The 19070-nt window shown below is 39.3% G+C and overlaps 4 protein-coding genes across 4 annotated transcripts; 2 read left to right on the top strand and 2 right to left on the bottom strand.

Annotated features, from left to right (window-relative positions):
- The first annotated feature begins 345 nt into the window (after window positions 1-345).
- LOC104821830 (WUSCHEL-related homeobox 1) lies at window positions 346-3779 on the top strand. Its single transcript, XM_010552833.2, has 4 exons — window positions 346-670; window positions 1046-1378; window positions 1584-1660; window positions 3033-3779. The coding sequence occupies exons 1-4, from the start codon at window positions 535-537 to the stop codon at window positions 3624-3626; spliced, it is 1140 nt and encodes a 379-aa protein (XP_010551135.1). The 5' UTR covers window positions 346-534; the 3' UTR covers window positions 3627-3779.
- Window positions 3780-10855: 7076 nt separating this feature from the next.
- LOC104821829 lies at window positions 10856-12054 on the top strand. Its single transcript, XM_010552832.2, has 5 exons — window positions 10856-11033; window positions 11118-11257; window positions 11328-11414; window positions 11490-11648; window positions 11752-12054. The coding sequence occupies exons 1-5, from the start codon at window positions 10931-10933 to the stop codon at window positions 11851-11853; spliced, it is 591 nt and encodes a 196-aa protein (XP_010551134.1). The 5' UTR covers window positions 10856-10930; the 3' UTR covers window positions 11854-12054.
- Window positions 12055-12066: 12 nt separating this feature from the next.
- LOC104821828 (surfeit locus protein 1) lies at window positions 12067-14414 on the bottom strand. Its single transcript, XM_010552831.2, has 6 exons — window positions 14202-14414; window positions 14000-14100; window positions 13239-13477; window positions 12873-13035; window positions 12433-12716; window positions 12067-12325 (listed from the first exon to the last, which is right to left on the bottom strand). Exons 1-6 carry the CDS (start codon window positions 14353-14355, stop codon window positions 12256-12258), a joined length of 1011 nt encoding a protein of 336 aa, XP_010551133.1. The 5' UTR covers window positions 14356-14414; the 3' UTR covers window positions 12067-12255.
- A 1266-nt stretch (window positions 14415-15680) lies between these two features.
- On the bottom strand, window positions 15681-18341 carry LOC104821827 (probable inactive receptor kinase At1g48480). Its single transcript, XM_010552830.2, has 2 exons — window positions 16842-18341; window positions 15681-16472 (listed from the first exon to the last, which is right to left on the bottom strand). Exons 1-2 carry the CDS (start codon window positions 18211-18213, stop codon window positions 15889-15891), a joined length of 1956 nt encoding a protein of 651 aa, XP_010551132.1. The 5' UTR covers window positions 18214-18341; the 3' UTR covers window positions 15681-15888.
- Window positions 18342-19070: the final 729 nt, after the last annotated feature.

Here is a 19070-nt window from a genome sequence, read left to right as displayed (position 1 = left end):
ATTCATATCCCCGGAATTCCACGCCCTCTCTCTCTCTCTCCTCGTAGTCAACCTCATCAATTCCCTTTTTCTCACTCTATAATTTCCCTAACGTTATGGAAAATAGTAGCCATATACAATCTCACATCTTCATATAATATCTTTATCTTACATCTTAAATCCACATAGTTAGTTTGCAATGTTTTCCATTCCATTACATTCCATATATATATATATATATATAAATAATTCAATATATATATGTATGTATCATGTATGTAAGTATATGTGTGTGTATACAGATGCATGATATTGATATAAATTAATTTGTGTATGTGCGTTTGTATGATATAGACGTACAGGGGTAGCCCACCTGCGTGCCCTCGTCTCTCCACATTCTATCATATACTCTCAACCTTCTCTCTCTATATATACTTACCACATGAACCCATAAGCTCACATATATACAACCTTCAACTCTCTCGCCGACTTCTCCATTTCTTCTAAAGAAACCAACTCCATTCAACACTATATCTATATATAGAGAGAGAGAGAATGTGGATGATGGGATACAACGAGGGAGGTGCAGATCCCATGAGCGGCGCCGGAAGAAAACTGAGGCCTCTAATCCCACGGCTTTCTTCTTCATCCACCAAACCCACCGAAGTTTTCTCCCTCAGTCCCCATCTGGGTATATCTCTCTCTCTAGATCTGCCTCTCTCTCTCTCTCTCTCTCTCTCTCTCTCTTAATGTTTGTATGCATATACATGTTCATCTACGCATTATTTAATAGCCCACACGTGTCTTTGGTAGTGAATCTGTAATTTGGTACTTATGAGTTCAAGATACGATTTACATATACTTGTTCATCTACGCATTATTTAATAGCCCGCACATGTCATCTACGCATTATCCCTCAGTCCCCATCTAGATAACAATTCTGCGTTGCAAAGTCTCCAACTTTACAGTATAATAGGTAGAATTACGAATAAGTTTATACCAGATCCAACCAATATCTTGCATATTCCATAATCCATATGTAAAACGTGATGTGTGCGTGGATTAGGCAACGAGAGCAAGAGAGAGGCGGTGGTCGTGAGCTCTTCGCGGTGGAATCCGACGCCGGAGCAGCTTAGGGTTCTCGAGGACTTATACCGGCGAGGGACTCGAACCCCTAGCGCCGATCAGATACAGCAGATAACGTCGCAGCTGCGGCGCTACGGTAAGATCGAAGGCAAAAACGTTTTCTACTGGTTTCAGAACCACAAGGCTCGTGAGCGTCAGAAACGTCGCCGTCAAATGGAATCATCCTCTGAACACATTAATAATCACGATCATGAACAAGAGCACTTGATGACTATTGCCCTCAACAACCACGGATTCGAAAAGAAAGATTCAGGTATGTTATAAGTAGAGATTAATATATGTATGATGATATTAAAGTCTAGGGTTAGGATCTTTAGAGTTTAAGCGAGGATATATGTATGCGTTTGAAGATTCCTTTGTGTGGAATATCTGTTTTTTAAAATGCATTTTAGGGTTTTAGAGATTAAAGTTAGAATCTTTATGCATTTTTTTTGTGTTTTATGTTTCTGGTTCTGAAGGGTCAAACAGGACAGGTTACGAGGTTGAACAGACCAAGAACTGGATATACTCTACACCCTGCACTACACTACCAGAGGTATATGCTTATATGTGTGTGTGTGTATATATGTGTATACATAGAGGAGATACATATAAAACATATATATCAGAATTGATTGACATTTTTACACGGAAAAAGATAGTACTTTGCTGCTTACACCTTATATAAAAATATATAATATTGTTAGATGTCATGAATCCATAGTAGATGAATAATAGACGTACCATCTTGCTAGCTAGTTCATTTAACCTAAAAGAATAGTATATAATATTCCACTTCAATTTATTCATTAACTCATCAGGAGAGATTTGAATTAGTGTTATTAATTTAATATAGACGAATATATATACACACACATAGATGTGTGTGTGCGCGCGCGTGCGTGCATTTTAGTGGTTCACTGCATTATTCTCCTCGGCCACTTTTTTTTTTTTTGGTTGAGATATGAAAGCAAAATAATTAAGGTAGGGTTTGATATAATTAGGATATGATTACAAAAGAATCTTTTGAGAATAAGTGAATTCTTTGGAAGTTTGGTAACTTTGAAAACAAAAAGGGGGCAGAGATGTGGTGAAGATGGGGCAGTGGAAAACGACAAAAAAGCTTAGGTTGGTTGTTGGGAAATGTAAAAAAAAAAATAAAAGCAAGTTTGTATTCAAATTATTTTGTTTTAAAGAAATAAAAATCATTCCATTGTTTTTTAGTATTTTTTAAGAATTAAAATGGAAAGAGTTAAATTTTTTAAATATGTTTGATCCAAAAGCTGCAAACCTTCCTTCTTGTCGGGGCTGCAGCTAGGATTCAATTCGCTGTGTCTTGTGTTTTGTTTTTTTTTAATAAAACCATTTCTTATATGCTTTTTGCTCCGACATGGGCACATCCCACATGCTTAAAAGACGGTTTTGACCTTCGCATCCACCGTATCTGTCCACTTCACCCTTGTCCTTTTCTGGAATTTTACGACTCCTTTGGTCTCTCATGGTTCCATAAAGTTTGTCCCTTTAGCATCAAAGACAAGAAAGAAAAAAAACTTACCGAGTACCCAAGATTTGACCGTTTCCCGAATAGGAATTCATTTTTCTTTGTTTTTCATTGGAGTATCTATATTATATACATGGTGTCATTATATAAAACTATTAAGAATTTGGTTATTATATATATATAGAGTTTACCGCCAACTAGGGTTTCACTTGCTACGATTACATATAGGAGATAAAATTTTAATGAATGACTGCATAAAACCATTTTGTAACTTTAGCATTGAAGACAATAAACTAGGACTAGCCCAAGGTATCTATATGAGTTTTTTTTTTTCAAATCAAAATCTGAGTTTCTTTTATTTAGATTTAATGGGCATCAAATTAATATTTGTATCGTCTGCATGGTGCCGTTTATGAAACCTCATCAGCATCAAGAATCTGTAACGAGAGGGAGGGGGACAATGGCAGTGATGGCAGGAGGAGATTGCAGAGCAGAGAACAGATGGGTCCATCTCAATGGAAGAGGAGAAGACGATGCATTATTGTTGCAGACCGATCATCGCAGAAACTTTCTCGGAAGGAATTCCACGTGGCAGATGCTGCATCTGCCACCTGACACCACCCACCAGTACCCTCTCATTTTGAACTCCACCACTGTTTCATCCATTTCCACCAACAACAACGCCGTCTGTTCTTCCTCATCTGCTAAGACTCCGGTCGCTGTTCCCGTGCTACCATCTCATCCGCAAGTGTTTTTCAACGCAAGAAAAATGATGAACGCAAAGGATACTCGTAATCATCTCAAGGGTCAAGAACACTATCATCATCAAGATTGTTGTGGTGATGGTGAGGATGATTCTCATGACCAGACGCTTCAGCTGTTCCCTCTCAGCAAAGAAGAAGATTGCAACAATGGCAATGAGAAAGAGACAGGGAAGGTGGCAGGAGTGGAACTTATGAATGACTTTAGCTGCTTTAGTCCTATTTACCGTTTCTATGAGTTTCTTCCATTGAAGAACTGATCTGATTTCTTTCGACCAAGATGGCCAAAGACTTTAGCTGCTTTAGTCCTATTTACCGTTTATCTTGCTAGATAGATCAGACAAGGGTACTATCTAGTTTTATAAAAAAAAAAGGGTACTATCTAGGGTTTATCCTCCGCATGCTATATATATATATATATATGTTTTTCTCTCTAGCAATATATATTTATTTATTTTTGTTAAAAAGCTATATATATTTATCTTGCTATATATATATATATATATATATATGTTTCTTTGGTTAAGAGTCAAGATACTAATTAGTAAATTCAGAAATTTTGGTGGTTGATATTATATGTTCTTTTTTGTTGGGGAATGATTACGTATACAATCTGTCTTTTTATGATTCTGATGTTAACACTTCATGAGGGTTTGCCTCAAAAATGCATTTGGGCCATGTCTGCCCTCTTGTGTTTCAATCAACGAGATTTTTTCTTTGAAACTAAAAATAATTGTATATTGATAACATTTAAGACAACAATGCAGAGAAACTATACATATATATGTGTGTGTAGTGGCGTGTGATATTTGGATGTCAGACCCGTGTTTGGCTAGTCGTTTAATTAATTTGTCATTTACGTGAATACATATGGGATGGTTTTTGGATCAGACAAGTTGCTGAATTTAGCTTGGAAGATGAGGAAATTTGATGTTGAGACCAAGGATTATGAAATGGGTCGCATACATATATATATATATATATATACATGCATACAAACACGCATGCACACACACACACACGAGTGTATACGCATTTGAGTTTTACATGTGATGAGAGAGAGAGAGAGAGAGAGAGAGAGGGATAGATTGATGTTGAAGTGACAAAGAGAAGAATGTGATAACTTTGGTTCGAGAGCTATTTTGTTCTTCTCTTAAATAACTAATTAGAAAAGACCTAAATGAAAATATTTCCCTTCACTACCTCTTCTTATTGCGATGCCAGTAATTAATGTATATATTTGAAATTTTATGTTGAAAATCAAAATCAATACACAAAGTGCCTTCAAGACGTTTTAAATCAAGATTAAAAAATCGCAATTAATGCCCACAAAATAGAAGAAATCAAGGAATTATACATGTATATACTGGTAGAAATTTGATTTTTTTTCTTCTTAATTTTGTCTTTTCAATTAGGACTAATCAGTTAGTTCGAGTTTTTTTAATTATTATTAGGAATTTTCAAAAGGGAAAAGACAAAATCATGAAGGGGCCAAAAGGGGGTGAGAGATACAGAGAGAGAGAGAGAGAGAGAGAGAGCCGAGCACACGTAAGAGAGGGAAAGAGAATGACTTCATAAGAGAGAAGAGAAGGCAAAGACAAAAGCAACAAGAAAATTGAATGTTTCACACTGAGCACTTAATTCCCTTTTGTTAACCCACAGGAACATCCTCATTCCTTTGTGTCTCAATTTTGTACGGTTCATGAATCTTTATTTAGAGAGAGAGAGAGAGAGAGAGAGAGAGAGAGATTTTATTGTCCTTGTTCATTTCCATGCATGCTCGTGTTCTTCGCTTTTTTTTTTATTTATAATTTTATTTAATGGGAGGGCAAGTGAATGCATATGATGATGTGTTGCTGTGAGCGTGAAAGTAACCAATCCTTTTTGATTAGACAAACAAAAAAAAAAGCTTTGTTGAAGGAAACAAATGGGTATTTCATCATCAGATTCCCAAACGATTTGATTATATATATCGGGAAACAAAGGAAACATGATCAAATTTCTCGTGAATTGTAACGAAGTTCAATCTCACAGCATTTTTCCACAATGATTTTTTGGTCAATCCACCGTACGGTACGGTTTTTGGTTATTTCCTATGAAGAATGTGTAATAAAAATCTCCTCTGCTGTTTGATATTTTCTTTTATAACATTCGTGACGTGTGAAATGTGCAAGTTATTATCAGCATGCATGCAACGCGCCTCGCATTCATTTAAAAAAAATAGAAAAAATAAATTCAAAAGTAACCCTTTCCAAAATAGAGATTCGAATCTAGACTGCAAAATAAGATTTGCTCCATCATTTACCAGTTAATTCTATCCAAAATATAATCATTTAAACCGTATGAAATATATATAGAATTCAATTACCATTGCTTACATAAAACACATAATCGACCGATCGATGGTATACAAATCTTATGGTTGTAGGACATACACGAAAGAAATACTTCGAAAAGGTCATGTCATGTGAATATATGGGTCAGAGATTATATTTTGAATAGAATTATGGTTAGTCATTTCAATTCTTGATATATAGTTGGAATAGTTGCGTATATTTTCCAGCAGAAAATACGTACATGATGAGATAATGGAAAAAATGATGGAACAAATATGGTCCATAGATAGTCCCAAGTGTAGTGCAGGTGATAATATACGTACTTACATTTATATCCATACCACATGAATAAATTTGTCACAAGTTCACGTGAAATTAAATCTCAACGTGTATAGGGATAGCTCTTGAATAGATTTAGTCTCAAATGTGCACCAATTTGTGAGAATATGAATATATATGAACGAGAGAGACGTAGACAATTAATATGGAATGATTTTTTTTTTTTTAAAAAGGCGGTCGAATTGACAACTCCATGGTCTTCTGTCTGTGACGGACAAATGGTGGCAGCCATGGCCCCTCTCTCCCCCTACCCCATGGACCATTCACATTCTCTCTCTCTCTCTCTCTCTCTCTGGTTAAATCCTTCATGTGATTTCTCTTCTTCCGTCTTCATTCCACTGATATCATGAGGTCATCATCATCATATATATATATATATGTATATGTATGTATACATTATAACACACACATCCACATTAATACTCGTCTGACAAATGTAAGATTGCATGCTATATTGTTTTAATTATGGAGAACGTACGCTTTTTCCATGGGAATGCGTTGCACAAGAAAACCCAACTAACAAAATAAAAGAAGAAAGAAAATTGATGGTTAATTAATTGACAATTTAAAAAAAAAAAAAAAAAAAAAAAGGGGGTTGGGGGGGGGGGGGGGGGGGGCAGAGACGAACACAAAGAGGGTTTGACCTACCTTGGCATAGATTTCCGTAGGACATTGATTTCGATTATTAGAGAGAATCTTCAATAACCCCCAACTGGATGGAGGACTCATTGGGTTTTGTGTGTGTGTATACATATAAAGAAGAAGAAAGATTTGAATACACAAATTGGTCTTTTAACTACAAAGAAACATGAAATTTCGGTTGCCCAAAAAAGGCATGAAATTTGATACGAACGAGAAGCATATGCAATGAGGGAAATTCAACAAAAACCCCATCTCTGCTTTATTTACTTCTTCACAACCCAATAATACTCTAAATAGATTTCCTAACCTCAAACCACAGTTAATAGGGAAAAGCCTCTCTTATGAATTCTTCCTTTCCCTTCTCGGATTGTAATTATTTCCCGTTTCAAGAAATAACCGCAAAATTGATAATCCGAAAACCGGTTTCATTTCATGAATAGCATGCATAAGGTTTCAGGGTAACCGGTCACCAAAACCCGCGCATATCACAGACAACAGATATCAAAGTAGGATTATCCGGTCCAACCCAATTATTACAGTATTTGGGTTTTTTTAGATTATTAGATTTTAATCTATTAAACCCACTAGTTATAGGTTTACAAGGGCATGCTTTTTTTTAGGTTATTAGGTTTTACAGTTTTAAGAGATGTCAATCAAGCCGACCCGATTCAAGCCCACACTCAGTCCGAGTGTTTCGGGTTGGGGTTCAGACCATTCCGATTTTTTTTGGAGTCTTTATAACCAAGTATGAAGTTCGGCCCTATAGATTTCAGGCTCAGATCAACTCGGACCGGTCTGTTCAAATTCCTTTGTAATTTTTTTTTTTAAAATTATCGAGCTTTTGGACTGACCTGATTTGGGTCCGAAATCCGATTTGAGCCCGACCTAAAAACCCAAATTTTTTTGGACCAAAAAACTTAAACTCAAATCCTACTATTTTTTGGAATGGATCGGACCGAGTCTCAGATCTCAAGCTTAAATTGACACCCTCCTTCCATTAAACCCGTGTGTCTACTTAGAGGTTTGATGTCACGCGGGTTATTACTAGGACTGGGCACAAATCCCCGAAAATCGGGTATCCGTCGGATACTCGTCTCACGGATACCCGATTTTAGGGTACTCATAATTTTCAAATCCGAATCCAAATCTCGATTTTTCAATACCCGTGAATCCGAATCCAAATCCGGATAATCGAATTTTTAAAACCGGATACCCGCGGATACCCGACAGCACAGTTAATGGGTATTGGTTTCCCGCCATCCTCTATTCAATACTCTCAGTCTATTCCTCCAAGTTCCTCACTTCAGTATTCTCTATCTATTCCACCACCAAATACTTCACTTCAGTATCAGCAATCCATTCCACCAAGTTCCACTCTTCAGTATTCCCAGTCCATTCCACATAGTTCCTCACTTCAGTATTCCCAGTCTGTTCTGCCAAGTACGTCTTTTCAATATCCACAGTCTATCCCACCGAGTTCGTCAAGTTCCTATGGAATATATCCCCCGTTATATGGGCATGTAGTTCAGCATGGAGAAAGGGAACTGTTTTCAGTACACCATCATCAGAGTTCTATGCCTTTCCAAGGGGTTGTTAATCAGCAGGGCGGCTGGACTGAAGGGCAGCCATATCCTGGCACCACACCTCAAAACGCACCAATGCTTGTGAAAGAGCTTAACGTAAAACATGATACAGAATTTCATGAAGGTGTAGAGCCTGAAAACTCTCATCTTTTGGGAACCGACCACCAAAATCCTGCTCAAATGGGTGATGATGAGGTGAAGAGTAACAGTCAAATTCTAGAGGCATCAGTTTCCACAGCCGTACCTAACCAAGACTTGCATTTACTCCCCCCGAGAAGGGATACCCGTCAGAACAATCCTGTGAAGCCTGCTACCTACCGTGATGCCGTTACTGCTGGTCAGGTTCCTCCTGCATCTGGTGATAATGACCAGCTTTCAACATCAAGTGGTGCCTGTGGTCCAGCTCACATCGACTCGGAGTCAAATTTGATCGACCTTAACTATCCTGAACCTGTACAGCCCCTACAGAGGGTGTACCGTTCAGAGAAAATACCCCGTGAACAGTTAGAATTGCTAAATCGCTTGTCGAAGTCTGATGATTCTTTAGGTTCTCAGTTACTAATGTCCCATTGCATATACATACATATAAGTATATTTATATATATACACATATATATATACATATATATGTATATATATATACATATGCATATATATATGTATATACATACAAAATAATATATATATATATCTACATACAAATACAAATATAAATATAAATACTCCTAGATATATATATATATATATATACATAATAAAAAATATATAAGTATATATACATATATAGGAGTATGTATGTTTATATTTGTATTTGTATATAGATATGAATATATATGTATATATATGTATTTTTTTACTTTTTATTTATTTATTTATTTATTTTTTTACATTTTTTTTTCGGATTTTTTGTTTTGTTTTTTTTAATCTGTTTTTTATTTTTATTTTTTTGTCATTTTTCGGATTTTTTTGTATTTTTAAAAAATCTGACGTGACATGTTGACATGACAAAATTTTTCATGTGGTGTGCCATGTCAGACGGCACGTAGCGTGCCATATCATCGGTTAACGGACATTTAACACCGTTTTCGGATTGTGTAGGAAATTGAAGTTAAATTTGGTAGTTCGTGTATCAATTTGGCACATTTGATAATTTGATGTAGGTTTTTGTCAAATTAAAAGTTCGTGTAGGAAAAAGTCACATTTTAAACAATCCGTATAGGAAAATGTCATTTTCCCTAAATATATCTTCAATTTTTAAAAATTTTATATATGAATATTGTTGTTTCTCTTAAATAAATTCGGATCCGGATATCCGCGAATATCCGACCATTATTCCAGATACCTGTACCCCGGGTACTCGTAAATATCAAATCCCGGATACAAATCTTATAGCTAAATAACCGAGCCTCCCGAATCCAAATCCAAATCTCTCAATTTTCCCGGGTATCCGACCCGTGTCCACCTCTATTATTACTAACGTCAAATGAATTACAAGGGCATGTTTTTTTTGTGAATCTCTCTCTAGCTCTAGCTAGGGTGCGATAAAGATATCATGTTGAGGTGAGAGATCAATTCCCGACAACATGAGCAACAAATTCTCACCGGTGATGCCACACCCGGCCGGCATCTATAACTTTCTGTCCATGTTTTGAGATTGCTTCGCCACGGTTGTCTCTGTCGAGAAACAAAGACAGATAGATTGAACTCCTTGTCATGGAGTTGGGTAATGGTTCTGGGAAAAGGCTTACTAAACTGGAATGTGGATAAGCGTTAGTAAAATTTTCAACTTCCATCTATATAACACTTAGAAACACTCACTCCAAGTTTTATATACATGTATGTGTGTGTGTATGAGTCCATTGTAGATCACAGATTAATAAAGTAAGAGGTGGAATGGACACGTTCATAGTGCAGGATCCCACTGGACTGGACTTGTACTGAACATTGTCCAGGAAACGTTGGAAAATTCTTATCATTCTCTGAGCCGACTTTCTGCCAAATCAAAGCATAAACATGGAACTTATACCGCTTGTGGGTGTGATGATTCATATGGCAAATCATAAAGAACCAAACAATCTCAAGAAGTTCTATTCTATCGCCTGATTCTGACTCTTTTTGTTCCTCACATAAGCTCCAATCTCTCAATATCTTGTGACATAGTTAAAGTCAAGTCAAAGAGCTGACCTTTGTACAGAATCTGGGCTCACGCTTCAATCTTCGCTCGCTGTCCCCCCGACTGGCGAAAGCAAGATTCTCACCGTGAGCAGTCGCCATGTTGGAGAGATCGCCGGAAAACCAGAAGAAGACGAAATGAGAGAGAGATCTGGGAGAACTCAATGGCCCCATTTTCCGGCGAGTCTGGACCTGGAGAAGCTCCTAGATCTACGGCTGTGAGGTAGTCTTCCTCTGGGCCGCATGAATTCGCACGAACGACGAGCCGGAAAGTTGAACAGATTATCGATTGCGTGACAGGGAGGGATTCGGCCGGGGGAGTGGCGTGGGCTTTGGGCCTTGATTAAAATAAGAAGGCCCAGCTAAAGGAACAGAAGAAAAGCCCGTAGAGTCCAAATATGAGCAAGTGCGCGTGGAATATCATCCACTCGCTCTGTAGTATCTTCCTCCTCTGTTCCAGTTCCAGATTTTTTGCATCCGTGTTCGGAAGAAATGGCATCTCTCCCCTCCGGAGGAGTATCGATCTTGGGAAACCGACAGTTACTGTCGGCTTACGCTACGGTTCGACCGCTGATTCTGCGACACAGAGCAACAGGTCAAAAGAGACACGGGCTTGCTCTCCTTTCAGCTTGACGAACATGAATGAACCCATTAACTGAAACATGTGTAATTTAAACAGGGAAGGGGGGATGGTCGAAATCAGTGGGAGCGGGAATTCGATCAAGGAACAACAGAAGAAGGAAAGAGGGGATGAGGTGTCGAGTGAGTTCCAACTCTAGCGGAGCTGACAATGAGCCTTCCACCGAGCAGGAGACAAAGGTGGGTGGGTTTTCGTTGTTAAGACCAGCCTTGAACGATTGATTTGATCTGATAATGTTTTTTTCAGTAGACGCCGTTTGGGTACTCGAGGAAGGACGTGTTGTTGATAGGAGTGGGGGTGACCGCCATTGGTGTAGGCCTCAAGAGTGGATTGGAGGTAAGCCCTTAAACCAAACACAACCAAGCTATACATATATAGATAGGAAAAGGTTTTAGGACAAGGAAACGGCAGTACGCAGGGGTGGATCCGCTGAAAGCGGGGAACGCAGTGCAGCTGATAATGGTGTTAGGGCTGACGGTGGGGTGGATATCCACTTACATCTTTAGGGTTTCCAACAAGGAGATGACTTACGCCCAACAACTCCGTGACTACGAGGACAAGGTTATCCAGGTTTGTCTTTCACTCCCTTCCCCACATCATTCCTTTTTTCATATGTTGAAAAAAACCACCCTTGAGGGCTTTGGGCAATGGTAACCAAATTTGGAATTGGCAGAAACGGCTGGAGAGCTTATCCGAGGCAGAGATAGAGGCATTGCTGGAACAGGTGGATGAAGAGAAGAGACTGTCCGAGAGCGGCGGCGGCAACCAGAGTTGATTCAGAGACATATCTATTCAAAAAGATGATGAAATGTCAATACAGATGATGGATGGGTTGGAGGGGTCTTCAAGTGATGAAACCCTCTCGAGAAAAATCTGTGTTAACCTTTACTCTGTCATATTTGGGGGGTTACCAACATATAAACCTTGGCCCTTTCCCAAAATTTAAAAAAAAATGTTTATGCAGCTTGAGAATATAGATTTCACTGTGTAAAAAAGAATTGTAATCAAATGTGGATTTAATTTTCCCTTCAAAATATAATATTCTAACTCTGGTAATGTATAACAACAATCCAAAGCAAAACGAGAACTCTCTCTCTAAATTTGGTTATAACCATGCTGGAAAACTGGTCAGTAGTAACATAAAAAGAGAATGAGAGCACAGAACAGAAGGGTGTTGCTATCTCCGGGTAGGCTTTGGTCTCAACCTCTTGTACGCCATGAAAGTGACTGCCCCCGACAGAGAGTACCTGCCTCATTCATACACCCACAGATACTTCATTTGCATCTTCAATCTTCCATATATGAATGTGAAGGCAGTAGAAATACATTGACGATAGAGATGATGGAAATGTACCATGTTAACGAGTAATTGAGATGGTCCTGCGGCATGACCTTACTACGGATCAATGTGTTGACGTCCTTCGGAACAGGGTAAGGTCTACTCGGGTTGATGTCTTCATGTGTGTCCTCTATGTAGATTGTGTTCTCAGGAAGGCCTACAGCTCGTGCCATCACAGGAACATCCACATAGAACCACTGTCCCGAACTCGGGTCGTTTGGTGGAACAAATATGCTCGGGTTCTCGCTTCCACGGATGACACCTATGACTTCAACAGTCGTAAGAGCCGCAACTTGATCCTGGTTGAATTTCAGTTTTCACAAAAAAATCTAAAAAAAAACTTGATATGGAGTACCGGGAAGATTGAATTACTTCGGATAATATGTCATTGCCAGTTTGCCACCCTTAATATTGATGAAAGACGTTTTAAAGGTACGGGATATAACAAGACCAACCTCAGTGATGGCAAGTCTCTTAGACCAGAACTTCCACCAGGGTTTTTCGTCACTAGCTTTCGCTGATTGGTTTTCAGAAACATCCATGTCTTTGGATTCCAAAGACTTTTCTCTCCAACTCCGAGGAACCCATCCACGATTCACCAGAATAGGTGACTGCACGCTAGCGAAAACAGAGGACCATTATGTAATTGGTGACTGGTAAGTAACTCCTAAAATATTTGGGAAATAAAAGGCAGATCATGAAGGCATATGCTCATCTATGAGCTACAGGTAGCTGAAAAAAGTACAGATATTTTTGGAGCTCGAAATTGTCCGTCACGTGCGAGAGAATTAAACCCAAGGAGAAAATATCATTAGCCTCACCTATCCAGATCGCCAGGAATCGGCATCAGAGGTGTAATGACATAGTATCCATTTTCAGTCACACCTGATATTGCCCTAGACCGTGGACCCAAGTAGATTGACCTTTGCTCATCAAAAACACCTTTGCATGCGACCCGTCTAAACTCCAACGCGTCCGGATTCACACTAGATGAGTATTCCGTATTTAGCTTCATCGGTTCCATTTTCAGGCGTTGATGTCTGTATTCTAGCATTTCGATCTGTTTTAACAGAGGATGGAACAAAAGCCTTTACAATCTTATTCAGCCAGCCTAAACCAGGAGAAGATCTCAAACATGCCATTTATACAATGCAACACAAGGAAATCCACTAGAAACAGATTGAGGCAGAAAAAACCTATAACCAAAAGCACAAATCTTAAGGAATCAGGGGATAGTACGACAAGGGCATGACTGCTATAAAAAAGAACAGGCATCAATTCATCAAAACACTTCTATATTGTGCGACTGCCGCATAAATTATCAGTTGAAAATGCCCATGCGTTACGTGTATTCACATCTGAGGCTTTTTAAACCTGATTAATCTACACGACTGTGTAAAGCACTACGCTTATCTGCAAATAGATGTAGCGTGTGACAACCAGTAGACATATCAAAGAAACCCAGATTCCGCCGGAGAAACTCAACTATAGCAAAGCCAGAGACACGAGAGCACGAAAACGACACGACAGCGTAAAGGAAAATCCTCAGTGGTTCGAAACGATCTCACGGAAAGAATCCGACCTTTTCTCGGCGTCTGATGATCTGCCAAGTGCCGAGGCCGAAGGTAATCGCTCCAGGCAAGAACAGCAACAGTTTTGACCACTTCGAACCTAGTTTATCCTCTGTGGAACAAATTTTCCGACAAAATATAGGGATCTTAAAAATAAAAAATGCATCAGGCTCAGTAATTTCAAGTTTCAAAGCAGGTACGGGAAAGAAATACCTTGAGCGGGAGCTGAAGAGATCGGATGGGCCCCGAGAGCAGCGGAGCCAGAGGAGGTGGTTTGCCGGAAGGAGAAATGGTGGGGGAGGCGAGATGGGAGAGAAGTAGAGGACCTGTGAGGGCTCAACCTCGCTAGGGTTTTAGATAACACCATCTTCGTCTCCGATTTGAGAATTGGAGAGAGACAGGTGTTCAATTATGTAGCTGAACGAGCGAGTTATTTCGGTTATTTTGTTTTGGTAAAAAGATTGTAACCTTTCTTTCGATTATATTTTGGTCCGAATTCTGTTTTTATTAATACAAAATTAGATTTTCTTAATTACATTTTTATTGTTTCAATTTGATTACTTTGATTTTACAGAAATTCGTTCGATTTTGATTATAAATTGTCCGCTTGGATCCGTTTTAATTATTAACCAAATAAGCCATCTAATTGGAGGGCCTATCTATCTAATGGGCTTTCGGGGATGAATTAAGTTTTAGGTAAAATTCCATAAAAATATCTAAATTTGTTACACATAAATATTTTAATTTTAAAATTATTAAATGAATAATTCAAATCGATCAATTGTACCAAATTGATGACGTTGTTAACGGATAACATCATCAATTTGTATCAAATAGATATCAAATTAGTATTGAAATAGATCAAATTGATATATTTATTTGATAATTTGTAAAATGAAGGAAGTAATTATATGTTATATTTAGACAAATTGAAGCATTTTTATGGAATTTCCTCTAAATATAAATGGTGCGATGTCAACATTCAGAAAGAGATTATACACGAAGATATAATAGGGTAATTCCATTAAAATCTCTATACTTTTTTGTTACAATTTTAACCCTATATTTTTTTTATCCAAAATACTTATTGATATGACATCCTAATCATCCTCACATCATAAACCACATAATATTTAATAATATTAATTAATAAAAATAATAAAAAATTATAATAATATTAATAAAAAAATAAATAATAAAAATTACTTATATACCTTCATATATCATATACACATATATATATTAGTTTATTTTGGACTTTATGAATTTGATGTTCTATTTATTATTATTATTATTATTATTATTATTATTATAATAATAATAATTTGGGAAGTGTGGGAAAGAATACGCAAAGACGTATATCACATCTAAGAGTATAATACTATCTTATAACCAAAGTTTATTTATAAAAAAAAAGCATATTCTATGTGTTATGCATGCATGCACAAAAATAAATAGACATTTTCAAACGGCATGCACATTTTGGAATATCGTTATATATAATGCTTAGGTATTTCATAAGATTTAAAAAACATCCAAATGGGACAAAAAGACATAACGGTTTAGAATCATTTAGCAGTTTATAGTGCTTTAATTCAGCAATCCCCCAGATAGGCACAAATGGCATTATATTATGTGTACTGTATGTAATGTATGTGAGTATGCTTTTAGGATGAGAGATATACGAGAAGCTGACAAATTATTTGAAATAACACACAAGGTCGTAATATAATTACAAGAAATGCCACCCAAGTTCTAACACACACAAAAAAAAAACCCTCTCCAATGGGTCAAAAATCATTTTTTTTTTCTTTTATATAATTTAAGGCGGATTTCAAGAATTAGAGACAGAAATCAGACCATGAAACTTGAAAGGCTATCATTAGATATACATTTAAAATCACTCATGGGTCTCCGCAATAGCAGGAAGCAAGCATTGGATCCTCCTAACCACATCCTCCATTGTCGGCCTCTTGTCCGGATGCTGTTCCGTACACTCTATCCCCAGCTGCAGCATCTCCTCCATCTCCGCTGCCTCCCTCTCGTTCCTCAGCAGCTCCGAGTCCAACACCTCGCTCCTCCACTCCCCTCTGTCCATCGACTCCACCCACCTCCTCAGATCGACTCCTTCCTCGTTCATCACCGAATTCACCGGCGGCTTCCCCGTCAGCAGCTCCAGCATCACCATCCCGAAGCTGTACACGTCAGCCTTCTGTGACACTCTCCTCCCTTCGGTTACTTCCGGCGCACGGTACCCTGTCCCCCGGTTCGGAGTTGGGGAGGGGCCCACCAGCTGGGCCAGACCGAAATCGGATACACGGGCCTCCTTGGATTTGGTAAGGAGGATGTTGGAGGACTTGAAGTTTCCGTGAGAGCTCGAGGTGCCTTGCGAGTGAAGGTAGTTCAATCCGTTCGCTGCCCCCATTGCAATTCTTGCTCTGATTTCCCAGTTCAGTGGAGTCCGGCCAGGGCCGCCTCTGTTCCCTTTTAACACGCAAAGACACACGAGAACGATACAACAAAAGAACTTGAGATTTCGTCAGCTGATAATTGTCTTATGGCTTTTGGATTAGCTGTCACAGGTTCAAGATATGTAAGGACAAGAAGTCAAATAATTCACATTACATGCTGTGTACCAAAATAAAAACCTTTCTTAAACAGGACTGCACTGGCTTTCTCCATGTAGATCACGTAAATTTCAGATGTCATTATGATTGTTAATAACCAGAACCTAGGTTTGAGCTAAAGCTCTGCAAAAGCTGCGAACTATCATCCGTCACATTTAGACCAAAACCTCAAGATTCAGGATGAGTTTCATAACAAAGCCTGGTCAAATAAAGAGAGGTGACTGACCATGTATGAGAGCAGACAAGCTTCCCATAGGCATGAAGTCATGGACAAGCAGCTTCTCGTCTCTGCTGTAATAGTAAGCCCTCAGCGGCACCAAGTTCTCATGATCCATAGCGCCCACTACCTCAATCTTCTCCCTGAACTCCCTCTCCGCCATTGTCACGTCCTTCAGCCTCTTCACCGCCACCACCGTCGCTGCGTCCAGCACCGCCTTGTACGCTGTCCCGAACGTCCCCTTCCCCAGGACCTCCGCCGACGCCCTCAACAGGTCCTCCAGATCGAAAACCCTCGTCGCGTTCCCGAAGAACACCAGCTTCTTCACCCCCGAACCGTTTACCTCCCCGCCTTTCGCATTTCCCGTCATGGCCGCTGCCGCAGCAGCTGCCACCGTGTACCCATTTCCATAGTTTCCGTTTTCAGCAGCCTCCCTGGCCGATTTGTCACCGGGAATTTCAACCTCTTCATGCTTGATGGCGGCAATGCCGACGGCCCTCGACCTCTCGTTGCCCTTTTTCCGGCAGACAACCATCAATATCAACACTAGCAGAGCGAAACCCACCACGCACCCGATGACGATTCCAGCTATGGCGCCGGCGGATAGCTTCTTCTTTCCCTTCTTTACGTTTTCCTTGACGGACCCGGGTTTTCCACTGGCTGTGGGTTGACTGGGCACAGTTCCTTCTTCTGGACAGATGTCGAGCGGTTTGCCGCAGAGGGAAGTGCCCAGGAACGAGTCCGACTCGAATTTCTGCAGATTCTTCGGTACGGATCCATTCAACAAGTTATTGGAAACATTGAACTGATCGAGCGGCAAATCCAAATCTGGGAGCGAACCGGAGAACTGGTTGTTCTCTAGGTACAGAGTCTTCAGCCTCGTGAGGTTGTTGAACCCGGGAGAGATCTCGCCAGTGAAATTGTTTCCAGCAAGATTTAGCCTGACGAGGTTCCTGAGGCCAAACAGGAGCGAGGGAATATCGCCGGAGAACCCGTTCCCCTGAAGATAGAGGTGACGGAGGTCGGAGCAGCGACCGAGATCCGAGGGGAGGGAACCGACCAGGGAGTTGAGGCGGAGGCTGAGAGTGCGGAGCTGAGTCAAATTACCGAAAATGCCCTCAGGAATCCGTCCGGCGAGGGCGACGCCGGGAAGACGGAGGACGGTAACGCGGTTGGCTTCGCATTTGACGCCGGCCCAGTTGCATGGAGTGAGCTGTGAGGTGTTCCAGAGAAATGTGCGACCGCCGACGGCGGAGCGGAGAGAGAGAAGGGCGGCTCTGTCGGCGGAGAGATCCTGCTGCGACGGCGGAGGCAGAGAGAGGATGAGAATGCAGAGGAAGACGGAGAGACCCGCCGTGGAAGGGGACAGGAAGAGCCGCATTGTAGATTCTGGATCAATTCAAAGCACGAAACGACGAAGAAGAAGAAGAAGAAGAAGAAGAAGACGGAAACCCTAGAGAGAGAGAGAGAGAGAGATAAAGAGGGAGAGGAGAGCTCTGGAGAGCTGTGAAATTACTGAGAGCAGGGGAGGAGAGTCAACAGCCTATCCCTATCCCCTTTACCTTTTTTCACATGTTCCATCGCTTTTCTTTTTTTGGTTTTCCGTAAGCACATTTTATCCTAGTATAATTTCAAAATCATATATAAATAAAATATTTCAATGTTAATTGCTACTTAATCGAAAAATAATTTTATTGGTATATGTATTATTACATTTGGAATTTTAATATATATTATATTCTTCCACCTACTTGATTTATTTTTAATATTATCGTAAGAGGAATATTTCAACGTAGAATCCTAGGCGTTGCCAAGAAAATGGAGGAAATAAATATAACAAAATAGGGCCTTTTATTTAATAAAAATATAAAATAATGGAATTTCGTATAATAAAGAGAGAGAAAATAATCATGGGGTTAAAAATCAAATAGCAAAAAATGATTTATCCCTCATCATGGTAGGAGTGAAAGTAAGCACGAATATGCTCTTGTCTATGTCAATGTCTGCGTTTACGCTGGTTATTTCGTATTTCGGTTCGTTTTTCAGATTGATTATTTCGGTTATAAAAATTTATATCCAAACGGTTAGATAGATTTAATCGGTTCAGTTCAGTTTTGGTTCGGTTCGAATCGGTTTTTATATAATATAATTACAACCAAACGGTTAAATAATATCGAACCGAACCGTTCTTATTCGGTTCGGTTATTCAGTTGATAACCGAAATAGCCACTCCTATCT

Source organism: Tarenaya hassleriana, unplaced genomic scaffold (genome assembly GCF_000463585.1).
Source record: "Tarenaya hassleriana unplaced genomic scaffold, ASM46358v1 Cleome34, whole genome shotgun sequence".
NCBI classification, from domain to species: Eukaryota; Viridiplantae; Streptophyta; class Magnoliopsida; order Brassicales; family Cleomaceae; genus Tarenaya; species Tarenaya hassleriana.
Note: the sequence above shows the minus strand (reverse complement) of the source record. Positions and strands in the feature narration are given on the sequence as shown.